The sequence below is a fragment of the Branchiostoma floridae genome, chromosome 3, assembly GCF_000003815.2.
Source record: "Branchiostoma floridae strain S238N-H82 chromosome 3, Bfl_VNyyK, whole genome shotgun sequence".
NCBI lineage: Eukaryota > Metazoa > Chordata > Leptocardii > Amphioxiformes > Branchiostomatidae > Branchiostoma > Branchiostoma floridae.
Genome location: NC_049981.1, coordinates 14,802,984 through 14,815,297, shown reverse-complemented (window position 1 = coordinate 14,815,297; position 12,314 = coordinate 14,802,984). Strand labels below are relative to the sequence as shown.

The following is a 12,314-nucleotide window of genomic DNA, read 5'->3' as shown; positions in this document are numbered from 1 at the left end:
GTCCGACTGACTCCTAGCGGCCCGCTCCTGGTAGCAAGAGATTGTTTCCTCAAACCTTAGTTTGTGCAGGAGGAGCTCAAATCTGTTTACTCCTACGAGGGGTGATCAATAAGTCCTCGGCCTCACCCAGAAATAATAAGCACAACTCAGATTTCGAAGCATAGATGTCAAGTATAAAGTCTTTCATAAATGTGTAGCAAAATTCAAATTATTGTGATCATTACTTTGCAGGCGACACCCAGTAACGTTAGGTAAGGTATAAGGGAAAAAACGTGGACAATTGAGCTGCGACCTGAGGTGTGCGGGACAACTTGCTATATATCGTCTCTCACCTAAGATCTATCTAGGATCTAGGCCCTAGAATCTCTCCAGGAAGCAGAACAAAAGGGGAAAACGGGAAATGCAACAGGCCTTACAGTTTTTTCTTCTTATGCTTAAATTAAGACCAAGAAAAAACACATGTACATCGATCAGATTTTTTTTCTTCTTTTTTTTCATATGCTGTACTTTCGGAGACTATTGCTACTACAACAACTCAACAGAGCCGATAATATGACCAACCAGACATACATGTAGTCGCTGGCGTAGCTTAGTTCTCTTTCAATCCTACAACAGTTCAGTTTAGTTTTCTGTGAAGACCCAAACGTGTCGTTCACTTTTACCGTTGCAGTTACGTAGTGTTGATGGTTGCCCAGCAACGGCGGTTGCCTAGTAACAGTCCAGGAACAACAGCTTGTTGGGCGTGTCCTCATCCGGGATCTCTTGCACCACGTCCTTACTAGACCTGAAAGCAGAAGAATGGATATGGGTTGAAAAAAAGACACTCAGAAGATAAAGTGCTATAGTAAGCTACTGAGGGTCAGCTGGACTGAACACCACACCAACAACTCTGTTCTGTAAGAGCTGGGAACTATAACAGCACATTTATGCCTAGTAAAAAGGAGGAAACTAGTTAACCTCGGCCGCATCCTTACATCTGCTTGCATATTACTAGTAACCACACAAGACTACACTTTATAGCCCCCTGGCGATCATCTTTGGTTTTGTAGTAACCATCTGTTGTACTTACATGCCCACCACCCAGTCCCGGACTGCCTCCGGACTGATGCTGCCGGTGGCATCACGGAAGAAGCTTAGGTACCGGCTGATCACTCCGGTCTGAAATTACAGGAAAGTAAAACAAAAGATAAAGGATCCATTCTTAACGGGTGTTTTTTTTTTAATCATGATAGAAACATGGTAGTGAGACTACAGTGCGCTGTTTGTGAAGGGTTCCTTGATGTGTCGAGGTCTGATGCCTGAGGCTAACAGTAGCACTTGAAGCTATCAAAATAGCACATTTTGCTTCGTTCCGCTATACCATTTTCCTCTGCAATACTGGCTGGTGAAACTGAATAGATAGTGAAGTGCTGACACCTGGCGATTTGATCACGTACCACATGCGGCGCAGCTTGGGACGTGCCAGTCATGCTCATGACGGAGTACTTGCTGTTGATCCAGGCAGACTGGATGTCTTCCCCCTGATACAAGAAAATAGACGTGACTTTTATCACTTTACCTCATTTGTAAGATCATTGATTTTTTCTTATTTTTTGAGACAATTTGATTTCGGGTTGAGAGGCACCCATCTACACCTGGTTGAAGTAAGGAACTCGTGCAATGTCTTTCCGGATTCCCAAGGACACAGCCTCTCGGCAGCAATATCAGGAATAGAACACGATCCCATCTTCGCTATCCAAACCAAAAAGCATAAAAGAAAAAATCGAAACCAGGCCTTTCAATGAGATCGCAAAACCCTAACCACTGGACCGATGATACGGTATGTGCTCGATATGTATCGTGTACTCACCGGGGCAAGGATGTCCACGCATGCACCGAAGTTTGAGAAAGTTGAGGAGAACTTGTCGATTGCGTTGGTAGCGGCAACTGTTATCCTGTGGTGGAGTGAAAGATGTAACGAGAAACGCGTTAGCTATCAGAAACTGAGGTCCTTGCATTGGAAGGCATTTCAGCACCAGTGTAAACAGTCTGTATTGTCTCAATGTTGGTGTTGTGGATTCAAGCTAAACCCGGTAGCAATCATACTGCATACAATCAGGAACCAGTAGGAACACGAAATAGCCTGGGATAGAGTCTACTACGGCGCTTACAAGGGATCAAGCAGGCTAAGAAATCAAGCCGGCTCGTGGATTAAACTGTGCATGCGTAGCGAGATGCATCGTGGGTAATGTGTCAAAGGTGAAGGCCCCAAAGTTCTTGTCTAGGCCTTGTCCAGAGTGTTTTGTTATGTCTCCGGGGTCTTCAACTTTGACATATTACCCACAGTTCATTGCACTGACAGCGCCTGCGCAGTTTAAACGATGAACCAGCCTATTACTTACGCTGCCTCCGCGCTGGCAGGGGACGCGTTACAGGCGTCTGTCTGGGCGTTTCCCGCCGAAACCACAAAGAGCATGGACTGGAAAACATACAGTGGAGACAGTAATGAACATGTCAGATGCAACTTTTTACATGTTCCTGCATTGTAAATATAGGACATACATGTAAAGAACACATACAAGGGAGTGCATATACACCAGAAACCCCATCAAAGAATGTATAGATATATCATCTCACCCTTATATTTAAAGTAGTTTCCAATAATTGTTGAGTAGGTTGCATCATATGCAGTTGTCAAGCAAAAAAATTATCAAATAACTTAATAAATTATGCAAATGAACGCCATCTAAGGTTTCAACAAAATCAAAGTTCGGTAGGCATCGCACAGTCGGTAATAATCATGTTTGCTCTTGATTTTATAAAACGGATGTTATAACCGAAACAACGACATCTTTGATTACCCAGAACTCACCGCGTTGGCTGCAGCAGCAATGGCGGCGTTGAGCGCAGCAGAACGTGAAGTTCCTACTGACATGCTGGAATTAAGAAAACACCAACAACAGGACATGTATTGTTCTGTGTAGTGCGCAATCTACAGGCTTTTTGACTATCTACCATCTAACATCTAACAATTGCTAAGCACTTAGATACTGTGAAGACAAGGGAAAGTTGCCCTTACTTGGTGATGGCCTTGTACGTGGGTTTCTTCTCTTTGTGTTTTTGCACGTCTTTGGTGATCCACTCAATGGCTAGTATCAGGTTACTGTAGATATGAAAACATACCCCCGTTATCACTATAATATTACGACAACAACTGTTGATAACATAGGCCCTGTGCGTATATTATGACCAAAATATTGAACTTTACAAGACCGTCACTGGAATGGATAATGTCAATGGAAGGCTAGGTTATATACTTCTATATACATTGATGAAAATAGATAAACTAGAAAGGTAAAAGTTGCAGGCAAGTACATAATGTTACCTTCATGAGGTCTAACCTAACAAACCACTGCACTGTTTATTTTCAGTCAAACATAATCTTATATATATATATGACCAGCCCCTCCAGTTCTGTCCTGTCCCTTGCAGAATGTAGTCGAACACCTGTGGGTGTCTGCTACTTAACCTGTGACCATGGCTACTACCGTATCGTCCAGCTCAATAAACATATGTTTTTAGAATGGAAGAAGAAGAGGAAGCAAAAATATAACGTTATGTTTCCTTTCCATGAAGTAAACATCACGGTGTGTTACGTACTCGGTCTTGCCGGAGCTGTTCTGGTTCATCGTCCGCACGGCCACCAGGTGAACTTTCTTTGCCACTCCGAAAGTCTTTCCGCCTATCAAAGCTAGAGGGATGATTTCCGATTAGATTCTGTACATATATGTTCTTTACCTTCAGGTGCCAAACCTTTGCATCCCAGCACACTTACAGAGAAGGGTAGGGGTGACCCAGTGTTCAGTAGCTGAAACCGTGAGCCGTGGCGAGGCCAAATTGCACTAGTACTACTACTAGTACTTGAAAAAGCAACATGTTTCACTGCAGTGGTTGTCGACTACTTTACTTTCTTATGATCTATTGCCATTAACTCAGGGACAAACAAATTCTTTGTTACTGATCTTAAAGCAGTGCTGTATGTTGTTGGTCTAAGCAACGTTGATCCAAGTGTCATACAAAGCAATATGGGCTATATCTGGCCCTTTCAACCACCTTCCTGAAAAACGTCTAGAATGTATTCTTACCTGCTACGTGTGTGCCGTGTCCGTTCTTATCGGTAAAGGGAGAGGGGTCGTCAACAAAGTCCACACCCTGAAGTATCAGTGATAGAATATGGTTTCAAAATTCAGGTCCTTTTTGACATCGTAACTATTTCTACATCTTCAACTCATGTGTTTGTGGACATCACAATACCAAATGTTGTGGGTGTGTCTTTAAGCCCCCTTTACAAATCAAGAATTTAGCTCGGCCGAGTTGTGAGCGAGCTCTACATAACGAGGAGGCATGACCCTGATGCCTATGAACAAATGGCAAAGTTTCTTCGTCGGCATCAGGGCTATACCTCCTCATAATGTAGAGCTCGCTGACACCTCGGCCGAGCTAAATTCTTGATTTGTAAAGGGGGCTTTATGACATGTAGTATGTGGGTGTCAGAAAGTTACAGGACAAGTTCTAATATCAAATAGCGACTTTCTATGGTACTACAGCAGAACGATCGGCTTTTATATATCTTTGCATGTTCAAGACTTACCCAGCTTGCTCTTCCTTCAAACTCCACATGTTCAGTGTTGATACCACTAATTGAGAAAAAAATGAACATGGGTGCGATATATTCGCTTACTCATAGCATGGGAAGACTTGCAACGGACATCAGTGGACAGGAAAGTGTGGGGAACAATGGCGGCCCGCCTTAGTAAACACTAATATGCGGTGAAGATGATGATGAATGGTAAAAAAATTATACCGTGTATAGAATACGACCAAAAGGGATACCCTGGTGCTAGGTGCAGGATCGTATACAATGCCTCGACATTCAATGTATACGTACATGTAGATAATACAGAACTAGCATATGTTCCGCGCCGTCGAGAATTGTAGAGTCCTTAGCAGACTTTCTAGTTGCGGGAGGCCCCTTTTGGTCTAATATGCATATGTTTACATAACACTACTCATCAAACATGTATATTGATAGAATGCATGGAACAGTAGCAAAGTATAAGTGCAATGTAAGCAGACTGACTAACGCGCAATATTGGTAGTCTTTATTGTCCACGTAACGCACAACTAATTAACAAACATTGTACGTTTACCTATCCATGACGTAAACAGTCACACCTGTACCGTCAGAGCTGCCTGGAAGGCCAAGGAAAAGTATTGGCAATCATTAACAAGAATAAACCATAAAAATGACTAATGAAAGCACAGCCAGCTAGGCACATTGTACAGCTACTATAGATACTTGGAAAAGTACCATGCCTCAGTTGAGCGTCACGTCTTTACGTTGCCTTTACCGTACCATTACTAAACTGTAAACTTTACGAAACTTGTTTATAAAATTGCTAGCATTAGCATACGTCACGAATTTGATCCACTTTTTATGTCTCAGTTTCTTCCACACTCTCCTTTCTCTCTTCAAGTAGTGACCAGAATGGAAGTGAAATTGCAACGTTTTTATCAACGCCATAGGGACGGAGTCTGCTTTCTTGTTTGTGGTGGTGAATGTGGAAAATCCTTACCTTTGTACGAGAACCGCCCGTCTATGTTCAACATCCTCTGGTTGATGCGCACGAGGTTCTGGGATAAAAATAACACAGATTTAGTGGTTTTATATGTTTTATGCTAAGTTTGTGTTGTTATGCTTCATATGGTGATATTTGGGATCGTGAAATATGTAAGATATGACTTACCCATCCTGCCATGCGCTGCACGTGACACTTTTCCTCAGTCTCGTTCATTTCTCGGTATTTTTCGCTACTCTCGTGCCCAGAGTGCCCTTTCACAATCTGATTGGCCTCGATGTATTCTACATCCGGGAACTCTCGGAGAAGTTCCACAACACTAAAAAAAAACATATCATCCACAACGATATTGCAACATTGTCATAATAACTGTGCTCGTTGCCATACTACAATCAACTAGAAAGGTTACATCTACTACAAGCAAATCTAAAAGCAAGGTCTAGCTATTGCCTGCTTTTTTCTCACTCAAACACACTAATGTAATGACCTGTCTCTCAAGGTCTGTACTGCGACTTGCTACATAATGTATAATTGAACACTACAGGGTGTCTGCTACTTTGGCATAAGCCTAGACAAAGATACCCCTAGTTAAGTTACAAGGTGCGCTCTATGAAAACAGCTCAAACTCTTTACGTACCTCCTCGGTGCTATCATGGAATAGCCCACCAGATCACCGATGCAGAATTCGTGTTTCACATGAGAGTGGGGTAACTCCGAGTTTTTGACGATGTCGTTCACTTTGCCCATATGGACAGCTCCTGTTAGAGAGTAGATTTATTAACTTTCAATCGATAACTTTATTTGCACAACAATTGTATGAGATGCAAAGATGTCAAACTTTTTGTTGTAAAAAAAATTGGTCTAAAATTGACTAGGTCATATGGAGTGAGTATATATATACATGTACAGTCTAGGAAAGGACATGTCCTTACGCTCATGGTCGGTGATGTTGCTGCGCAGAACCACAATGTACTCATCCGGGATGGCGGTGCCATGCTCCGTGTTGTACAGAGGTACTGAAACAGACGCGAAACGTCAGGAAAGGGAGAAACAGTATGTATGATCCTAGGAAGTTGAAAGCAGACAAAGGAAACCGCATAAGAGAAATCACGAATGACTACTATTACATATCATAACTAAAATTGCAGGGACAAAAATGTTTTAATACGAGAAATGACTTGATTTAAATGACTACATTTAGTCAGAAAAGGCCCGTCGCTGACTTCATATTAATCAAGAACGTTCAAGCTTAACGTTAACAGCTGTGAGACGCTGGTTAGTTCTAATGCTACATTGCCTCTGAGCTTTGTAGTCTCTTTTTAGTTATCAACTGAAAACGTCAAAACGCCAGCGGCTATTCTTCACATACGATGCAACACGTTGAAGAAATGTGATAAGCAATTATATTCTCACCTTTCGCACTTGCTACATAACCGAGAAGTGCCAGCATAAGCACAACCTTCATCTTGACAGTTTCTGTTGCTTTCCCGGAGAGAAGGTATAGAATCAGCAAAGAGGAGCTCCAACAGTTCTAAACTACCAACCGACTCCAGAATCTGACACGCAACTCTAGCTGTCCAATTCCAAACCAAAAGATTAGTACTAGCCAATTTACTTAGGTAAATGCACGTATACATGTTCCCGTGGAAACGGAGACTTCAGCAAATATCATGGTAGCATGACATTTTGACTAATGCTAAGATTACAAAAGTGGATATCAAAAATCATAAGAGCAAAGACAACATTACATGACGGTTGGAATGGAAATCGTCGAGTGGATATCGTTTGGTCAAACACCAAGACACCGCCAAGCTTAATAGTACTTACATGCAGTTAGTCATCAATATCACTGAATGGCAGGCGATGTTACAGTCAACTGTTTTCGTCTGTTTGAAATTTGGTCATTTTTCTTGGAAATGCCGATGTTCAACCATTGTGAACCATTCCTTTTCCGCGCATATTCACGAATGCGTTGTGACCAACACTGTAATAATCTTAGCAGAGCAATGTTTCTGGTAAAGCTGTTTAAATACTGAAATAAACGATTCGTGTTAGCCGTTAAGTGGTAGCAAGATGTCGTCCTATTCTAACTCGCTTCTTTGATTACCTCCCTGCCCAGTAATCTCCGGGGGTCCGCACTACGCATTAGTAGTCTGTTGGGCTATTCCATTATTGCAAAGTCAGGGGCGATCATGGGCCTCTATCGGCTGTCCTTGTTAGTGCATAATAACATCCAAATTTTGCATCTTCTCCTAGACATACTGTAGTCTTTTGGGCGACAATTACCTTTCGATGCCAGGGAAAATGGCGTAGGTCAAGGCCCCGTAGCAGAACCTTCTAGAACGTTTTTCTTTTGCAAATCGTTCAAAGAAAGGAAAGGAAATGAATATGTTTCATTTAGAGCTTGGCACACATGGGCGTCCGGTAAGTGCTTAAGAAACTTCCTGCCTTCACACAAGAGCTGTGTCAATAACCGGTACGGCGGAGTGATATCCCACAATCATGGAAAATGCTGTTCCTGATCACACCGAAATTGAAACAATTGTCCCTCCGAACAATCGAACTGCGAGCTTCGAGGGAAAATCTTAGAGTTGTGGTTTCAAAACTTCGCCCCTTGCATAATGAGAATTTGACAGTGTTGTTTAACGATAGTATAGCCGAGAATAGTATAACAGAAGGCGTTTACTTGGCATTTTATCAATTACATAGATTGTTCACACCATCCTGAATATGGGAAGCGTAAAATCAGTTTTGCCGGGGTGACTTTGAAGATCAATGAGATTGGAGTGACCACGACTTTCGCAGAGTTTTCATCTTGCAAAGGTTTGAACTATTGTGTGTGTGGTTATGTCAGATGGCAGATTTTTTGTGCATGCCTTTTTTTAGACCTTGTGTATCTTATGGCATTTATATGTGGTGAACCGGGACGGGGGGGAGGGGGTGTATAAAATCAGCCACGTAAGGGATTGTGTTCTCACCACAGAAGCGCCACCTACATCGGCTACATATGGCGGCGATAAGCAGAACTCCATTCAGAAGCTCTGAGGAAGGTGTCTGATGGACGCAAAACGTAAGCAAAATGAGTATTAACTGGTTGTCTGCTATATCCTATCCTGGGTATGGCATCATGTATTGCTAAAGAAAACATAGGTTTTCCTACGTAAAACAAGCTGCAATTCTACCAATTGGCGAAAGGTAGCTCTTGTGTATAGGTATGATGAAAGCAGCTCAGAAGGCAAACGGTTTGGAGGATAAACCTGGGTAAAAATAGTTCTACGAGTGAGTGATAACAACCGACGTTGGTTGTTTGGTTAGTCGGCAGGTGGGTTGTACCGGACATTGATGGAAATTTAATTCATAACAGGATAACCGAAAATGTTCGGAAAGTAATCTGAAGTTGTTTCTGTAGGCATTTCTAAGAAACAAATGATTACATTCCAGGAAATACATTACCCCAAAGAACATTTCTTTTTCTTCTGTTCGAAGTCAATTCAATTTCTGGGAAAATTGCCAAAATGATTTACCACTTAGCTGATCAAACTTCCAGATCAATAACAGTTAGATATATAACTGGGATGTTGAGTGTTTAGGTAAGGCATTTCTACTTTATCAAACGTAATTCATGAAATTGATTAACCTTTCTTTTAACCGACAGGAGGAAGACTCAACTGGACAATCTACTACACTACCTTCTAATCCCCCCATAGATCATTATGCACAGCCAAAATCCCGTTACACTGCAATGGACATCGCATTATGCTAAATCATTGAAATAGAATGATGTTTTAGATGTCCTTGCCGTGGGTATCTTTTTTATGAGTTCCCGGAAAAAGCCACGGAAAAAAGGCTGATGAGTAGGATTTACTAGGAAACTTGAAGTGAAGTGGCCTTGTTCTGCTCGAGTGTCTATCACACCCACTGGAAGAGTTCATTGAGCTATCTATAAGTGGATAGCTGTTCATCGAGCTAAAGTTGTTCGATTTCACTTCTACCCCACCCCCTTAAGCTTGTCAGATAGATGCAGCTAGATGTCGTCAACTCTTTGCTTCATAACTTTCCTCATCTGAAGTATCGGCTTATTGCTGCAACGTTAACGTAATTTTGCTTGTCAAAGATGGAAAATGGATAAGAAGTGGATTTGGTAGATGATCTCTCGGAGGTAGAAATATTGACTACATTCAGTTTCTGCCATTGCGTGCAAGGATAAGTACAGTGGGGAAACCAAATCTTCCTGATGAATATGCCAGTCATCACTCTCACATCTCTCGTCTGTCAGAGTTGCATACCAAATATGGTTACCATACTTTGTCAGCATTCTTCATGTCTTGACCCCTGTTATATTTTATTGTAGAGAAACAGCATATGTGAGAATCAATCAATGCATGTTTGTCAGATAGTTCATGTTCAATCGTCATCAGCTTTTTCGATACTTATAATATTGATTTTGCTGCTAAACAGCAAAAGTCCTCCTTGTCTCCATGGAAAATAGAGTTATAGCTCCGTTTAACTTTCTGTGTGTGTGTGCACGCGTTTTAAATAATCACTAGATAATATTTGGATAGATTGCGGTGATCTTCGGTATGTAGGTAGGTGTTGTAAACCCGTTGTCTGGGGCTTCTGGTGACTGACCTTAATTGGTACTGTAGTAGAGCTGCCGGATTTTGTATATTTTGTCCTGGACATGCTGTGGTCTTAGTTTGTCAGTGGTAGCTTTTCTGAGAATTTTACCCCTCACGTTACTACATGCCAAATAGAGAACGACAGAACAAACATCAGAAAAGTGTAGCCAATAGATAACAATACAATCAAGTATTTAGCACTAAGGACAGAAGTGACATCTACTTTGCGGATCGTGGTTGATGGTGCGAAAACCGCTGTAATTTCTGTTGCATCAATAAAATTTCATTCTAAATGTTGCTTAGAGCAATGGATGGTAGTGTTGAATTAACGTTGGTTGGTATGAAATACCATCTAAAGACGGACTTGGTATGTACTTTTTTACTTGTAGTTAATATGCTGTGTTGTAGTTGTAAACAATGTTATGTGTGCATTGTAATCATGTATTACGTTGTATCAAGTGAATCCTGGAAAAACGTTTTTCTAATGTAATGATACCCATAACATAAACATAAACGTGGGTACAAAGTGTTCTTTGTGCAAGTTTGCCTAAGAATATATTAAACACAAATACCTGCTGCAGTATTGTGTTTGGACACTCTAGAGGATATAACATGTCTACGCCGTGTTTTTTCCTAGCACTGAAGGTCACCTTGTATATAGCCACCCGGATATGTTCAAGGTCAAGGGCGTATCGGTTTCTTCTAGAAAAACAAGTACTTATTTGGGAAGGTTACGTAGGTGCGGGATAAATTGCTGAGCAGGGAGCTCACTTAAAGCTGCACTTCAATATCTTTTGAGTAGTGGTATTTGCAATAACAACAAATCCCTTCACTACTGCCTCTACAACAAAGTTTTGGTGGCAGCCATACTACTACCAGAATCCGCTTTATAACGTTAAATTTTTGATACCTACAAAACTGTAACATTTTAGATATGGCTCACACCTTTATCCGTTGTACTTGCAGATGATTGGTCGTGTACTAACTTGTCTTATGTCTGTTCAATTTTTCGCTATCCTTCTTTCATCCTTGTTGAATTGTATTTTCCTACTCAATGTAATATCTGTATAAACGCTTTTGGAGTTAGGATTTTAAGTATTTACTTTTTTCCCATTTCTAAAAGATGAAACAATAAAGATAACAGAAATCGGTGTCTATGGAATATGATGGTGAATTGTCTGCCGACGTTGAAATAACAAAATATGTGAGCGTTGTGACTGCAGAGAGCACTTGAGTTTACTCACATATAAGAGGCACGTGGATTCACGAAGGTCATGGATAAGTTGCGATGGGGAAAATAAGCGTGCTTCCTTGCCTACAGATAACAAAACAGCTGACAGTTAAACGAGCGTAGTGGCGGACTTATTTCAAATCACAGCCATCTGTTTATCCATGCGTCATTACAATGACGCCAAAGTTTATTTAAAACTCTGATGAAAAAAATAACGGTCTGGGCTTTGCTTGAGTTGAAAGTATCCTACATCATCATGATAATCTACTCACGAAAGCAGGCGAAGAAGTAAGTTACAAAAATTCTAGATATCGCAAGGAGGTATAAGGTCTCCGAAACTGTTTTTGTTTTCATTGAAACGAGAAAAAACGTTAACTTCTGTCTGAGCTGGGAAATGTTTTCATCGGCACCTCAGGTTCAACGTTCGTTCAGCGGTTTGGCGATTAGTGCTGACAGGATACCGAGGTTACCGCTGAAAGGCGCGTGTGCACGCCTACGCTGGACTGTCGCATAGCAACAACATAACGCAGATACTCGAAGAGCTGGGTTAAGTGGACTTGATGTTAGGATTAACATGATAGGCTACTGGGCTGCCGCACTGTTCTTTTCAAGCCTTACTTTTGCATCACTTTTGTTGTTTTTCATTGGCTACAAACGATTTTGCTTTCGATCAGAGGCACAGTATTTACATCTTATTTGCATGTTGCCATTTCGAAATTTGTGGCACAAATAACGGTATCAATTTTGCACTATCTGCCATAGCGAGGTCAGTTGTCCAAATACAAGTATTGTTATCCCCCACCCCACTGCACATGGAACATACACCGGATGAAAGGAAACATGAGT

General features: G+C 41.4%; 1 protein-coding gene across 1 annotated transcript; it reads right to left on the bottom strand.

Moving 5' to 3' along the window:
* Positions 1 to 487: 487 nt before the first annotated feature.
* LOC118411937 (proteinase T-like) lies at positions 488 to 7,199 on the bottom strand. The gene is made up of 16 exons (XM_035814458.1): positions 7,032 to 7,199; positions 6,551 to 6,634; positions 6,256 to 6,376; positions 5,787 to 5,937; positions 5,616 to 5,673; positions 5,190 to 5,232; positions 4,631 to 4,676; positions 4,125 to 4,191; positions 3,640 to 3,730; positions 3,059 to 3,142; positions 2,852 to 2,915; positions 2,382 to 2,458; positions 1,850 to 1,934; positions 1,437 to 1,520; positions 1,070 to 1,158; positions 488 to 784 (listed from the first exon to the last, which is right to left on the bottom strand). The coding sequence occupies exons 1-16, from the start codon at positions 7,081 to 7,083 to the stop codon at positions 709 to 711; spliced, it is 1,272 nt and encodes a 423-aa protein (XP_035670351.1). The 5' UTR covers positions 7,084 to 7,199; the 3' UTR covers positions 488 to 708.
* Positions 7,200 to 12,314: the final 5,115 nt, after the last annotated feature.

Coding starts and splice junctions, on each gene's coding strand:
- LOC118411937 (XM_035814458.1), bottom strand. CDS start 7,083: ATGAAGGTTGTGCTTATGCTGGCACTTCTCGGTTATGTAGCAAGTGCG. Junction 4,192..4,630: donor TTGAAGGAAGAGCAAGCTGG/GTAAGTCTTGAA, acceptor CTGATACTTCAG/GGTGTGGACTTTGTTGACGA. Junction 3,143..3,639: donor AACAGCTCCGGCAAGACCGA/GTACGTAACACA, acceptor TCATATCTACAG/TAACCTGATACTAGCCATTG.